General features: G+C 43.4%; 1 protein-coding gene across 1 annotated transcript in view; it reads right to left on the minus strand.

Moving 5' to 3' along the window:
- Positions 1-15,846, minus strand: part of mrps22 (mitochondrial ribosomal protein S22) — a 53,842-nt gene that overhangs the window by 25,063 nt on the left and 12,933 nt on the right. The window contains exon 4 of the mRNA XM_073040916.1: positions 11,812-11,955. Within this exon, the coding sequence (XP_072897017.1) occupies positions 11,812-11,955 (144 nt within the window). The remainder of the gene's footprint in view (positions 1-11,811; positions 11,956-15,846) is intronic.

A 15,846-nucleotide genomic window follows, 5' to 3' on the forward strand; every position in this document is an offset into this window, starting at 1 on the left:
GTATCCATACAGTCCCTGTCCTGTAGAGTCTGCGGCACCGTCCATATGGACCACAGTTTGAAAGACTTGTGGGAAAGGGTGTTTGTTTAGAATATTTTTTTCTTAAAGGACAGGTAGTAGTATGGCAACAACCAGCTGACTGGGACTTAGCACTGCAAAAGGGCCCAATCTACCTACTGCAACACTAGGCAGGTCGAACCTCAATATGTAGAGATACCTGGTGCTCACATGCTAGACCATCAGACATAGGAGCAGAATTAGGGCACTGGCCTATTGAGTCTGCTCCGCCTTCCATTATGGCTGACTTATTATCCCTCTCAACCCCTGCCTTCTCCCCACAACCTTTGATGCCTCGATTATTCAAGAACCCACCAACCCGTCTTAAAATATACCCAATGATTACCTGCACAGCTGTCTGTGGCAATGAATTCCACAGATTCACCATCCTCTGGCTAAAGAAATTCTTCTTCATCTGTTCTAAATGTATATCTCTCTATTCTGAGGATGTGCCCTCTGGTGTAGACTCCCCCACTCCTGGAAACATCCTCTCCAAATCCACTCTATCTAGGTCATTCAATATTCAAAAGGTTTCAACGAGATTTCCCACCCCCCACCCATTCTTCTAAACTCAAGCGAGGACAGGCCCCGAGCCATCAAATGCTCCTCATATGTTAACCTTTTCATTCCTGGGGTCATTCTCGTGAACCTCCTCTGGACCCTCTCCAATACCAAGGTAAGGGGCCAAGAAACTGCTTACAATATTTCAAGTGTGGTCTGACTAATTACTTGGAAAAAAAACCTCATCATTACTTCCAGGGTTTTATATTCTAATCCTCGAAATGAATGCTAACATTGCCTTTGACTTCCTTACCACTGATCAACCTGCAACTTAACCTTCAGGAAATCCTGCATAATGACTTGTAAGTCCTTTAAGCCTCAGATTTTTGAATTTTCTCCCGATCTAGAAAATAGTCCACACCATTATTCCTTCTACTAAAGTGCATGACCACATAATTCCCTACCACATATTACATCTGCTCTTTCTTTGCCCACTCTCCCAATCTGCCCAAGTCCTTCTGCATACACCCTGCTTCCTCAACACTACCTGCCCCTCCAGCTATCTTCATATCGTCCAAAAAACTTGGCCAAAAGCCATCAATTCCTTCATCCAAATCATCGATGTATAGCATCAGAAGAAACAGTTCCAACACCAACCCCTGTGGCAACCACTAGTCACCGGCAGCCAAAACGGCCCCCTTTATTTTGACTCTGCCCTGCTGGCAGTCAGCCAATCTTCTATCCATTCTCATATCTTTCCTGTAATACTATGAGCTCTTATCTTGTTAAGTAGCCTCATGTGCGGCACCTTGTCAAAGGCCTTGTGAAAATCCAAATAAACAACACCCACTGACTCTCCTTTGTCTATCCTGCCTGTTATTTCCTCAAAGAATTCCAACAGATTAGTCAGGCAAGAATTCCCCTCGAGAAACCATGCTGACTACTGCCTATTTTGTCATGTGCCTCCAGTACTCCAAAACCTTATCCTTAATGATAGAATCCAATATCTTCCAACCACTGAAGTCAGGTTAACTGGCCTATAACGTTCTTCCTACTGATTCCCTCTCTTCTTAAAGAGTAGAGTGACATTTTCAATTTTCCATTCCTCTGGAACCACTCCAAAATCTAGTGATTCTTGAAAGACCATTACCAATGCCTCCATAACCTCCATAACTACCCTTTCAGAATCCTGGGGTGTAGTCCATCTTGCTATTGAGGGAGTGCAGCGTAGGTTCACGAGGTTAATTCCCGGGATGGCAGGACTGTCATATGTTGAAAGATTGGTGCGACTGGGCTTGTATACACTGGAATTTAGAAGGATGAGAGGGAATCTTTACTTTACTTTGTCACCAAGCAATTGTACAATCATCACAGCAATATTTGACTCTGCGCTTCGCACTCCCTGAAGTACAAATCAAATATAATAAAAATTTAAATTATAAATCATAATTAGAAAATAGAAAAGGGAAAGTATGGTAGTGCAAGTCAGGTCTGGATATTTGGAAGGTACGGCCCAGATCCAGGTCAGGATCCGTTCAGCAGTCTTATCACAGTTGGAAAGAAGCTGATCCCAAATCTGGCCGTACGAATCTTCAAGCTCCTGAACCTTCTCCCTGAGGGAAGAGGGACAAAAAGTGTGTTGGCTGGGTGGGTCGTGTCCTTGATTATCCTGGCAGCACTGCTCCGACAGCGTGCGGTGTAAAGTGAGTCCAAGGATGGAAGATTGGTTTGTGTGATGTGCTGGGCTATGTTCACAATCTTCTGCAGCTTCTTCCGGTCTTGGACAGGACAACTTCCATACCAGGTTGTGATGCACCCTAGAAGAATGCTTTCTACGGTGCATCTATAAAAATTAGTGAGGGTTTTAGGGGACAGGCCAAATTTCTTCAGCTTTCTCAGAAGTAAAGGCGCTGGTGGGCTTTCTTGGCAGTGGACTCTGCTTGGTTAGACCAAGTCAGGTCATTTGTGATATTCACCCTGAAGAACTTAAAGGTTTTGACCTGTTCCACCTGCGCTTCACCAATGTAGATAGGGTTGTGCGGTCTGCTACTCCTTCTGAAGTCAACAACCAATTCCTTCGTCTTGCTGACGTTGAGGGATAGATTATTGTCTTTGCACCATGCCACCAGGTTCTTAATTTCCTCTCTGTACTCAAACTCATCATTACCCGAGATACGGCCTACAATTGTGGTGTCATCAGCAAACATAATATTGAGTTCGATGGAAACTTGGCTACACAATCACGGGTGTACAGTGAGTACAGCAGGGGGCTGAGTACACAGCCTTGTGGGGCACTGGTGCTCAGAGTGATTGTAGAGGAGAGCTTGTCCCCTATTTTTACAGCCTGGGTCCTGTCTGTGAGGAAGTTGAAGATCCAGCTGCCTATCTGAGTGCTAAGACCCAGGTTCCGGAGCTTAGGAATCAGTTTATTTGGAATGATGGTATTAAAGGCAGAGCTGTAGTCGATGAAAAGGAGCCTTACATATGCGTCTTTATTCTCCAGGCGTTCTAAGGAGGAATGTAGTGCCAGAGAGATGGCATCTGCTGTTGACCTGTTGCTCCGGTAGGTGAATTGCAAAGCGTCGAAGTTGACTGGTAGATTATGGTTGATGTGTGCCATAACCAATCGCTCGAAGCACTTCATAGCAATTGATGTTACAGCCACAGGTTGGTAGTCATTCAGGCATGCCACCTTGCTTTTCTTCGGCACCCAGATTATCGTTGCCTTCTTAAAACACGAGGGGATCTTAGACTGAAGCAGGGAGCAGTTGAAGATGTCAGCAAACACTCCAGTTAGCTCGCTTGCATAGGTCCGGAGAACCCATCCCGAGATGCCATCTGGGCCCATCGCCTTCCTTGGATTTATCTTCAGGAAGACTCTTCTAATGTCTTCCTCGGTGATGATGAATCTCCATTCCACCAGGTCCGGTTCATCTCGCATAGAATATGTAAAGGTCGTCAGGAAGAGAAGCGCTAGTTATTGATATTCCCAGCCTTTTCTTTGTGCCCAGTGATCTCATTTAGACCCTGCCATAGTCTACTAGCATCCCTCTGGTTAGCCTGGGCTTCCAACTTGGCACCCTTAATGGCTTTCCGGAGTTCACGCCTGGATTCTATGTAGCGACTGGTATCCCCGGACCTAAAAGCCGCAGCTCTAGCCTTCAAAAGGGACTGGATCTCATAATTCATCCAAGGTTTCCGGTTAGGGAATACCCGGATCATCTTGTGAGATACACAGACCTTCTTGCATTTCCAGATAAAGTCCGTGACAGCTGAACAATACTCATTGAGGTTAGCTGCCAAGTCCTTGAATACTAACCAGTCCACTGATTCAAAGCAGTCACGGAGGATCTCATCCGTTTCCTCTGTCCAATGCGACACCACTTTTGACACCGTGACCTCCCGCTTCAGTTTCTGTTTGTAAGCCAGGAGGAGGAATACGGCCTGATGGTCCGATTTTCCGAAGTGAGGGCATGGGATGGAACGGTAGGCATTCTTGTGTAGCAGTGGTCAAGTATATTCAGGCCTCTAGTGGAGCAGGAGACATGTTGGTATAACTTTGGCAGCGCTTTTCTGATTGAAACATATAAGATTATTAAGGGATTGGACATGCTAGAGGCAGGAAACATGTTCCCGATGTTGGGGGAGTCTAGAACCAGAGGCCACAGTTTACGAATAAGGGGTAGACCATTTAGAACGAAAAACTTTTTCACCTTCAGAGTTACGGATCTGTGGAATGCTCTGCCTCAGAAGGCAGTGGAGGCCAATTCTCTGGATGCTTTCAAGAAATAGTTAGAGCTCTTAAAGATAGCGGAGTCAAGGGATATGGGAAGAAGGCAAGAACGGGGTACTGATTGTGGATGATCAGACATTATCACAGTGAATGGAGATGCTGGCTAAGGGCAGAATGGCCTACTCCTGCAACTATTGGTCTAGCTAGGTGACCTATCTACCTTCAAACTTTTCAGTGTCCCAAGAACCTTCGTAGTAATAGCAAACAAGAGAAAATCTGCAGATACTGGAATTCCAAGCAACACACACAAAATGCTAGAGGAACTCAGCAGGCCAGGCAGCATCTATGGGAAAAAGTACAGCCAACATTTCGGGCCAAAACCCTCTGGCAGTAATAGCAATGTGCTTTGGGTCTACACGTAGCATGATGCAACCACACACAAAGGAGGTCATCAGGATGAGGGCAACATTAAGTACACCTTCCCTGGTGACTGTGCATTGTGATCTGTCGGACGATCTCCATCTTGGACCCCTAGATAAAAAGGGAACCAAGGGAGCCAGGGGAATGAATGGAGCCAATCAGCAGCTTTGGGAAGAATGGCTGTTCCAGACTCTCCTGCTTGGTGTCATTTAACACCTCTGTGGTAGAGGACAGGAAATTCCAGGAGGCTGTCCTATATGTGGTCTAACTTATCATACAGGCCGGTATAAAAGAACATGTAGATCTTTAATATGTCTGTGAGGAATTTACTGAGTATCCTCTTCTTTAACACTGTGGACCACAGAGCACACCACTGTAATCTTTTTCAAAGAAGAAGAGTGAGCATGTCGCAACCTGTTCCACAAAGCACTCTCATGCTGAAGATGATCTGGAGGATTCATTACCAAAGACTCCAACTTCCCTCTTCACCTCTCGAAGTTCCTCGCATCCAACTCCTCAATGCAGCAAGTGGCACATCTTCAACTGGCTTCTAACTGGCTATTTCATAGCCAGCAAGGTTGTGTGCTATTATCAAACCCAATTCAGTTCTGATGACAGCTGATCTCCCAATTATACATGAACAAAGAAAAAGAAACTCCAATTTGCCAAAGGAAGCATATTGAACCTAGCTTCTAGTGCATGCTGGCTTGCTGTAAATATTGGTACGTGAGAGATGCCCACATGTGTTATGCTAAGGATCTTTTTATTTTGACATACTCTTGGAAAGTTTCCATATTGTTTTTCAATGATATTGAAAACAGCAAGTCAGCTGGTTTGCATTACATTAATAATATTGGCACCATAGTCTTTCCCTGGAAAACTCAGGGAAATATAGAGAAAATCTGCTGGGGAAAAAAATCATACATCAAAAAGCAAATTAATGTCTTTCTTCAAATATCATTTGCAACAAATGGCCCCCAGCTTTTTTGAAATACAATTTGTCACAGCTTACTAACAGCCTCTCGGATTTCCCCTCCCCCTCCTCCCACCTTTAAATCTGACTCCTCATTTCTTTTTCTCCTGTCCTGCTGAAGGGTCCCGTCCCGAAATGTCATCTGTACTCTTTTCTATAGATGCTGCCTGGCCTGCTGAGTTCCTCCATCATTCTGTGTGTATTGCTCGTAAACTTGCCAGATTGTCTTTTGGGATGGAGGGAAGGGGTGGGTTGTAGAGGGTGCTAAACAAGATTTATTTAAAAATACTTCCAATTTGATTTCAGGTCTATATCTGCCTATCCAAGGAGCTGAACAAAGGACAAAGACTAGGTGATGAGTTCCAACAAAGACATGGGGAAAGCAAATTTAAAAAAACAATTTAAACAGCCAATGATTTGTTATAAAATTGCGCTGGGAGGATTTAGTCCAAATCCATCTTAAAAAGTCTGCATGAAAGCTGAACTCAGTTTAACTGAGAAATATTTGTCATTCCTTTTAAATCAAATTATACTTGAATAGGGTGATTTGACATAGTCTATTATTATGTAAATATCAGTACATTTCATTTTAATTTTAGGTAAACAAATCAAACAATGAAGTTATTGTCATACATTTCCTACTTCTATTTACAGCCGCAGATCTTGATCTTTCTGACACACTCAGAGAATCAGTATGTACAGCACATATGTACACACACCAAAAGATATATTTGAATGATTATATATTACTTATTTATACCAAAAATAGGAGTTAGAACCATAGAACATTACAGCACAGAAACAGGCCTTTTGGCCCTTCTTGGCTGTGCCAAATCATTTTTCTGCCTAGTCCCACTGACCTGCACCTGGCCCAGATCCCTCCATACACCTCTCATCCATGTACCTGTCCAAGTTTTTCTTAAATGTTAAAAGTGAACCTGCATTTACCACGTCATCTGGCAGCTCATTCTACACTCCCACCATTCTCTGTGTGAAGAAGCCCCCCCCAATGTTCCTTTTAAACTTTTCCCCCTTCACCCTTAACCCACGTCCTCTGGTTTTTTTCTCCTCTAGCCTAGGTGGAAAAGCCTGCTTGCATTCACTCTATCTATACCCATCATAATTTTATATACCTCTATCAAATCTCACCTCATTCTTCTACGCTCCAGAGAGAAGAGTTCTGTCTCAAATGTGTTCAGCAGCTAGATGATATGACTGATACAGTGTTTAGGACAGATTCTATTCTACTGTATATTCAGATTTAGTACCTCGATATTTAATGATATAATCAGATATGGGAGTTTGCATGCAAATGCTGCATTGTGGTTCTATGTATCTCCAGATAATTTATAAGAACAAAGCGAGTCTTTCACATCAAGATAAACAACCTGTCAAATGACGCACTTCCTTGGTTGATGCACGACCAAACAGTAACAACATGTGGCACAGTGGCTGCCTGGAGTTCCAGTGACCCAGATTCAACCCTGACTGCCAGTGAAATCAGAATGGAGTTTGCATATTCTCCCTGCAATTGGATGGGTTTCTCCCAGGTGCTCCAGTTTTCTCCTATTGGTTGGTTAATTGACCACTATCAATTGCCCCCAGAATATAGGTGAGTGGTAATCCAGGAGAAACCGTTGGGAATGAGAGGACATTAAAATGATCTGGGAGGAATCAATACCAAAGACTTCAGCTTGCCTCTTCACCTCTTAGAGTTAGGGCAGGAATTATGCTTGACATCTAGCATAGATTAGGTGGGGTGACGGGTCTGTTCCTACACTATTTCCTATCATTCCGCAACGTATCCAAAACGCGCACCCCAGCTTTTTTTAAAATCATGGACAGCATCTTCAAATGAGGAAGTTTTAAGACCTACTATAGAAATTCGTAATTTGCAAAACAAACATAACTTAGTGTGAAAAATTAACAAACAGGTTATCCAATCAGGTTTCTGCTCTCTGAACTTGCTTACAATTGAAGTCCAGTTCTTGGAAACTGAGCACAGGAGGTGTATCTGTTTGGATTATCCAGAGAAATCAGTGGTAGCAGAACTTTGCATTTGCAATGGCCATAGTATTGACTTCAATGGCACAAAACTACTGTGCCGCACCTCTGCCTTTTGGGACTGCCGGATAAAGGAAGCCATTAAAATAAAACTAGAGGAAAAGAACTTTAACAAAGACAAAAGTCTCATAAGAACATAAAAAATAGCAGAAGTAGGCTATCTGGCCCGTCGAGCCTGCTCCACCATTCAATAAGATCATGGCTGATCTGGCCATCGACTCATCTCCACCTACCTGGCTTTTCCCCCTAACATTAATTCCCGTACTATGCAAAAATTGATCCATCCTTGTCTTAAATACATTTACTGAGGTAGCTTTCTCTGCTTCATTGGGCAGAGAATTCTACAGATTCACCACTCTTTGGGAAAAACAGTTCCTCCTCATCTATTCTAAATTTACTCACACAAATCTTGAGGCTACGTCCCCTAGTTTAAGTCTCACCTACCAGTGGAAAAAACTTTCCTGCCTCTATCTTATCTATCCCTTTCATAATTTCATATGTTTCTATAAGATCTCCTCTCATTCTTCTGAATTACAGTGAGTACATTTCCAGGAGACTCAATCTCTCCTCATAGTCTAACCCCTTCATCTCTGGAATCAACCTGGTGAACCTCCTCTGCACCGCCTCCAAAGTCAGTATATCCTTCCTCAAATAATGAGACCAGAACCGCACGCAGTACTCCAGATGCAGCCCCAACAGTACCCTGTGCAGTTGCAACATAACCTCCCTGTTCTTAAATTCAATCCCTCTAACAATGAAAGCCAGCATTACATTTGCCTTCTTGATAGCCAGCTGCACCTGCAAACTAAACTTTTGCGATTCATGCACAGGCGCTCCCAAGTCCTTCTGCACAGCAGCAAGCTGCAATCTTTTACCATTTAAATAATAGTCTGATCTTCCATTTTTCCTTCCAAGGAAATAAAGGATGGGAATTTGATGGTAAACAAGGTGGAAGTGAGCTAACTTGATTGGATTAGGACTAACCAATCAGGAGGGACAGACGAAGGGGCTATAAATAGTACTGGACTAGACATCCCTGATGAAGATGGCAGAGTTTGTCATTGAAACGTCGGTTATAATCAACACCTGTACCTGGCTGGAAGCCCAAGAAGAGTTTATTTGTCATATATGCCAGGAAAGCACTAGATCAGTTTTCAGTATTTAAGGTAATATACTGTAGGTAATTATTAAATGGGTAGGAGAAAGGAAAACCAAGATCCAGTTCCTAAGTGTATATGTAAATTCTCAGTTGACCCAAACACTTGGGAAAAATACAATTGAAGCAAGGGTGCTTTGTGACCGTGATCCAAACAAGCCTGAACAGAGACAATGGTTTGCATGACTGTTTTCACTCTGAGTCTGTCTGAGGCCTCCGTCAGTCAGAGTTGACCACAGGGATTGCATCGTAGCTGTCTCAACACGCAAGCCTGTGCAGTAAAGTATGGAGAGCAAGCCCATGTTACAAGCTCCCCCTCTCCAGCTATCTGATGAACCCGGAGGAACAGCAGAGACCGATACAGTTTGGTACCAGGAGCATTGCAGGAATTGCCAGTCAGCATTGAACTCAATGTAGGGGACTCCAGCTCCTGATTTTTGCCCCTCGGGGTGTACTCCCGAAGTCTTCCATAAGAGTGGGTTTAGCCACAAGGCAATGGAGGTGTGAGATCAGAGTTTTCCTTCTCCTAGATGAGCTGCCAACCACGGCTGATGAGCCCCATCTGCTGAAGTGACTGGTTTTACTGTGCCAGTAACCGGCCTCTGCCCCTTCTCCTGTCTGTAGAAACAATCCCGCCAGGCTTAGCAGCTAAGCCGCAGGTGAAGGCCAGAAGCTGGGCATGGCTGTCTCAGACTATATGATGCACACGCCACTGATTCTATGTACTCAATAAACTTACGTTAAATTATGACTTATTTAAACAATATGTATACTTATTACTGTGATGCTAAACACAGCTCTAATGTCATATTTAAGTTTACTGATGACACCAATGTCATTGGCCAAGTCAGAGATGACAATGAATCAGTTTAGAAGGGAGACTGAAAATATGGCTGAGCGGTGCCACAACATCACACACTTTCAGCAAGACCAAGGAGCTGATTATTAACTTCAGGAGAAAAGCGGAGATCCAAAAGCCAGTCCTCATTGGAGGATCAGATGTGGAGAGAGTCAGCAACCTTAAATTCCTCAGTGTTATCATTCCAGAGGATGTGTCCAGGGCCTAGCACAGAAGTACAATTAGAAATAAAGCATGGCATCCAGTCTACTTCCTTAGAAGTATGCAAAGATTCAGCATGACATATAAAACTTTGAACAACTTCTTAAATGTGTGGCAGAGAGTATATTGACTGGTTGCATCATGGCCTGGTTTGGAAACCTACAATGGACTATCCTACAAAAAGTAGTTGATATGGCCCAGTCCATCACAGGTGAAGCCCAACCCATCATTGAGCACATCTACATAGAGTACTGTAGTAGAAAAGCAGCATCCATCAAGGATCCACACCATCCAAGCTATGGGTTGAACTCCATCTGCCACTTCTCAGCCCAGTTTTGCATCCTGTCAAAGTCCTGCTGTAATCTCTGACAGCCCTCAACACTATCCACAACACCCCCAACCTTTGTGTCATCAGGTTAGTAAATTTGCTGATGACACAAAGGTTGGGGGTGTTGAGGATAATGTGGAGGGCTGTCAGAGGTTACAGCGGGACATTGATAGGATGCAAAACTGGACTGAGAAGTGGCAGATGGATTCAACCCAGATAAGTGTGAGGAGGTTCATTTGCGTAGGTCACATATAATGGCAGAATACAGCATTAATGGCAAGACTCTTGGCAGTGTGGCAGATCAGAGGGATCTTGGGGTCCGAGTCCATAGCTCAAAGCTGCTACACAGGTTGACTCTGTGGTTAAGAAGGCATACATGCATTGGCCTTCATCAATTGTGGGATTGAGTTTAAGAGCCGAGAGGTAATTCTGCAGCTATACAGGACCCTGGTCAGACCCCACTTGGAGTACTGTGCTCAATTCTGGTCGCCTCACTACAGGAAGGATGTGGAAACCATAGAAATGGTGCAGAGGAGATTTACAAGGATGTTGCCTGGATTGGGGAGCATGCCCTATGAGAATAGGTTGAGTGAACTTGGTCTTTTCTCCTTGGAGCGATGGAGGATGAGAGGTGACCTGATAGCAGTGTTCAAGCTAATGAGAGACACTGATCATGTGGATAGTCAGAGGCTTTTTCCCAGGGCTGAAATGGCTAGCACAAGAGGGCATCATTTTAAGGTGCTTGGACATAGGTACAGAGATGTCAGGGACTATCTATTTGTTCATCTGTTTTTTTACGGAGAGAGAGGTGAGTGCGTGGAATGGGCTGCCGCTGCCAGCAGTGAAGACGGAAACAATAGGGTCTTTTAAGAGACTCCTGGATGGATACATAGAGCTTAGAAAAGTAGAGGGCTATGGGTAAGCCTAGGTAATTTCTAAGGTAAGGACATGTTCAGCACAGCTTTGAGGGCCGAAGGGCCTGTATTGTGCTGTAGGGTTTCTAAGTTTCTATGTTCTCTTTTATTGCTGCTGCCATAAGGAAGATGGTAAAAGAACCTCAGGATTCATACCAAATAAGGAACAGTTATAACCTCTCAACTATCAAGCTCTTGAACTAGAGGGGTTAACTTAACTTGCTTCATCGCTGAACTGTTTCCACAACTTATGAACTCACTTTTAAGAACTCTTCATTTCAGGTCTTGGTACTCATTCCTTATTTATTCATTATGATTCTTATTATTTCCCCTCTTTTGTATTTGCAGGTTGTTGCCCTTTGCTCATTGACTGTTTGTCCAACCTGATGTGTGCAGACTTTCATTGCCTCTATTGTGCCTTTTGGATTTACTGGGTATGCCTGCAAAAAACCAAATCTCCCAGTTGTTTTTATTAATGTACATATACGCAATCATAAAGTTATTTTCCTAACATTACTTTATTAAAGGACAAAAATGTAGTTAGTTCCTATTTCTAAAGATATTGATCAAGTAGGGTTAGAATATAGAAGAAAAAAGAACTTTACCAGAAGATTTTCATTTTTAAAAATTGCTGGTGGAATAATTCTGCGACCTTCACGGGGGAAGTAGACCTGTATCATCCTGTCCCGTTCTTCCCAGGTTGCTTTGCGCAGCACCCCACTAGGTTCCCTCACCACTATAAATCGCTCCTTAGAAAAAGAACAACATATTAATTTATAACAATTAAAGAGATGAGTGGGGAAAGCACAGAATCAATAATGAATGATGCTTTTTCTCTCTCTCTACTTTTAATTTCTACTCATCAAGCCAGTTGTGATAGAGCATGGAAGACAAACAATTTCTACATTAGATATTGTCTGCACACCCCATCAAGAATAATAAATGTTTGATATGTCATTTAATGTATCAAGGGTGAAGATCAAGTTTGACTGAGTAAATGCAATTTACCTACCTCTTTTGTTCGGATATTATATTCTGATAAAATTACTTATTTTGACAGTGAAGACTATGGAATATAAAAATGCCAGGAATACAAGGGGCAGGGCTGAATTTGAGGAGGGCTTAATTGATATTTCATTATTGTGGCAAAAATATCAGAGACTCAACAGATTCAAATAAGGAAGACAAAGACTGGGACAATGATGGGAGAGTAAAGGGAAAGGTACTGTTACAGGATAGTGCTGAAGTGATTGAATGACAAATGTAATGATGGTGCAGAAACACTGGAGGACCGGAGAAGATGAAAATGCCAACAGCAGAATTATCACCCAATAGTGCCAAAATAATAAAAATGGAACAAAGTTTACAATTAGGGAATATTGAACAAAAGACGTAAACGGCCTTTTGCTTGCAAAACTACATTGATTCTTTGCCCACATTATTATCCTGTCATGAAATCTCTTTGCCAGGACATGTTAGAATTAGATGGCACTACAAACACGTGCAACAGCTCACTGGTAGTTATAAAGACAAGAAATTTAACTAAAAACATATCCAAGAACACCTTTCCTGAGGTAAATTGTGTTAAATTATTGCCACGAACAGTGGCGAGTGTTGGCGGCGAGGTCAGGGATGAGCCGAGATGGTGTGTTGCAGAATCGATGCAGATGGAGGGAGCTATTCAGAAACAAGAGGTTGAAGCAGAGAAGTTCCGATGCCCATACAACTGGCCCAGGTGCAATGTCGGATGGTTCTGAGTGCCAAGGGAAGTCTGGGCAGAGGAAATTCGATGCCCATACTGGCCCAGGTGTGAGGTTGGATTGCTCTGGGCACTGAGCTAATTTGAAGGAGTAATGAGCTGGGAAGTTGATTGGTGAAAGAGACACAGGACTGGAAAAGGGGGAATCTAATAGGAGAAGACAGAAGGCTGCAGAATAAAGGGGGTGGAACACCAGAGGGAGGCAGTGGGCAGGTAAGGAGGTAAGATGAGAGAGGGAAAAGGGAATGGGGAATGGTGAGGTGGGGGGGGGGGGGCATTACTAGAAGTTCTAGAAATTGATGTTCATGTCATCAGTTTGGAGGCTACCTAGATGGAATATAAGGTGTTGTTCCTCCAACCTGAGTGTGCCCTCATCACGACTGCAGAGCAGGCCGTGGACTGACGTGTCAGAATGGGAATGGAAAGTGGAATTAAAATGGGTGGCCACTGGGAGATCCTGCTTTTCCTGGCGGATAGAGTGAAGGTGGTCGGCGAAGAGGTATCCCAATCTACCTCGGGTCTCACTAATATACAGGAGGTAACACCGGAAGCACCAGATACAGTAGATGACCCCAACAAACTCACAGGTGAAGTGTTGCCTCACCTAGAAGGACTGTTTAGGACCAGGAATGGTAGTGAGGGAGGAGGTGTAGGGGCAGGTGTAGCACTTGTTCCGATAACAAGGGTAAGTGCCAGGAGGGAGGGACAAATGGACAAGGGAGTCGTGTAGAGAGTGATCCCTACAGAAAGCAGAAAGTTGGGGTGGGGGGCAAGATGTGCTCAGTGGTGGGATCCTGTTGAAGAGCTTGGGTGTGGCTTCGGGCTGGGCGGAGAAATCTGGGCCAGGTACGAGGTACTAAGCGATATGGTCTAGGCCCTGACCCCTTCAATGTAGCCAGGTCCAAGTGTGAGATACAATCCGCTGTTGAGACAATTTAAACTCTGGCTCAGGTCGGAGAGGAGTGCTGATTTCGCACACTCACCGTGATGTTCACACCTCTCTCCAGGGCGTCGGAGCCTTAAACTGTTCCATTGTTTGGTCAAGTTAAACATCAGCCCACTTAATCAGAGTGTCAGGATCTGATTTTGATCATTCACCACAATGGTCACTCCACTCTCCATAGCACTGAGACTATGAAGTCTGCCCCAGCTGCTGTGCTCCGTGCACACTAATATGATGAACTGATCAGCAAGGCTTTGGGCCAATTCTGGGGCTTGGATCTGAGGACTCAGTTTGGTTAGGAATGTTGTTATCCAATTGTTTGAATGATTTGTGTTTTTTTTCCCTTTCTCTTGCACATCGAGTGTTGGTCTTTTATTTTTTTTCTTTAATTGCATTCTTTTGGGTTTCTTGCTTTGCGGCTATCTGTAAGCAAGCAAATCTCAAGGTTGTATAATATATAAATTCTTTAATAATAAATATACTTAGAATTATTTAATTGCATGAAAGTTGTTTGCAAGCACGGTTAATGGCAAAAGCTATGTGACAGGGATATGTGTCAAAACCACATCTGCAGTATTGGCAGTAGATTTCCATGACCTCAGAGAGAGTGCAGCCTAGATTTACCAGAATGATGCTTGGTCCTTAAGTGTTAAAACTTGAATAGAGATGACACAAATTTGGATTATTGATGAAACTTAGACGGGTATAGGGTGCTTCCTGGATATTATGGAAAATTGATAAATTGAAACTACAGTACTGTGCAAAAACCTTAGGCATCCTAGATTTTTCATATAAGTTTTGCTTTAGACATTTTTTGTCTTCTGCATTGGTGTGTGTAAAGGAGAACAAATTTTAGATTTCCAAACATTCATTTTCCAAAAACTATTCAAGAGAATATTTGTATTTCATTAAAGCTAGTAACATATAAGTAGTAGACCACTTTTCAAATGAAAACGTGATTACTTTGTATGTATATAGCCTAGCGCATGATTAAACAAAGATAACAAACAGGTTGCTAATGATCAATAACATAATGAGCTGAATGAAATAAACAGATTAACTGAAACAGAAATGGGTGTAGAAGGAATCAAACCGGGCGAAGGACAACCAAACTAAAAGGCAGATGTGACAGCTTAACCTTCAAATAATCAATTCTTATATCACGGCAAGAGTGAGCATAGCAGCAAGACACAAGGTGGTCATCCTGCATCAGCAAGGTGTCTCCCAAGCACAGATTTCACGACAGACAAGAGTTTCAATATGTGCTGTTCAAGCTCTTCTGAAGCCCAAAAATCGGGTAAGGCTGAGGAACAGAAGCACAGAGGTCAGCCATGGAATCTCAGTGCAGCAGATGAGAGATACATCAAACTGACATCCCTTCTAAATCGGGAAAAGTCCATCACTGCTATCCACTCTGAACTCACAAAAACCACTGGAGCCCAGGTACACCCCTCTCGAGTCCGGAGAAATCATGGCAGAAGAGGTCTTCATAGAAAAGTTGCTGCAAAAAATCAATTCCTCCAAAGTGGAAACAGAGCCAAGAGATTCACTGTCAAAAGAAAAACACCATGTCTGGGGGTGCTGAACAATGGCAGCAAGTGCTCTGGATTGATGAGACAAAATTTTTCAAACAGGAGACAGCTTCTCTGTAGAAGAGCTGGAGAGTGCTACGTGGATGAGTGCTGCAGCCAGCAGTGAAGTACGATGGAGGTTCCCAGTAGGTTTGGGGCTCATTTCTACAAATGGAGTTGTTGATTTGGTCAGAATTAATGAAATTCCCAATGCTGAGAAGTACAAGCAGATTTGGTTATTGATGAGGAACTGGGACACCCATGGGGCTGCTCCCTGAGGGTACACGTCGTCCAGGCCATTCCTGGAGATAGGCAGAGAGTGGTGGTAGACAGTTGCCTCTCTGACAGGAAGCATGTGGCTAATGAA

The sequence above is a fragment of the Hemitrygon akajei genome, chromosome 3 (assembly GCF_048418815.1).
Source record: "Hemitrygon akajei chromosome 3, sHemAka1.3, whole genome shotgun sequence".
NCBI classification, from domain to species: domain Eukaryota; kingdom Metazoa; phylum Chordata; class Chondrichthyes; order Myliobatiformes; family Dasyatidae; genus Hemitrygon; species Hemitrygon akajei.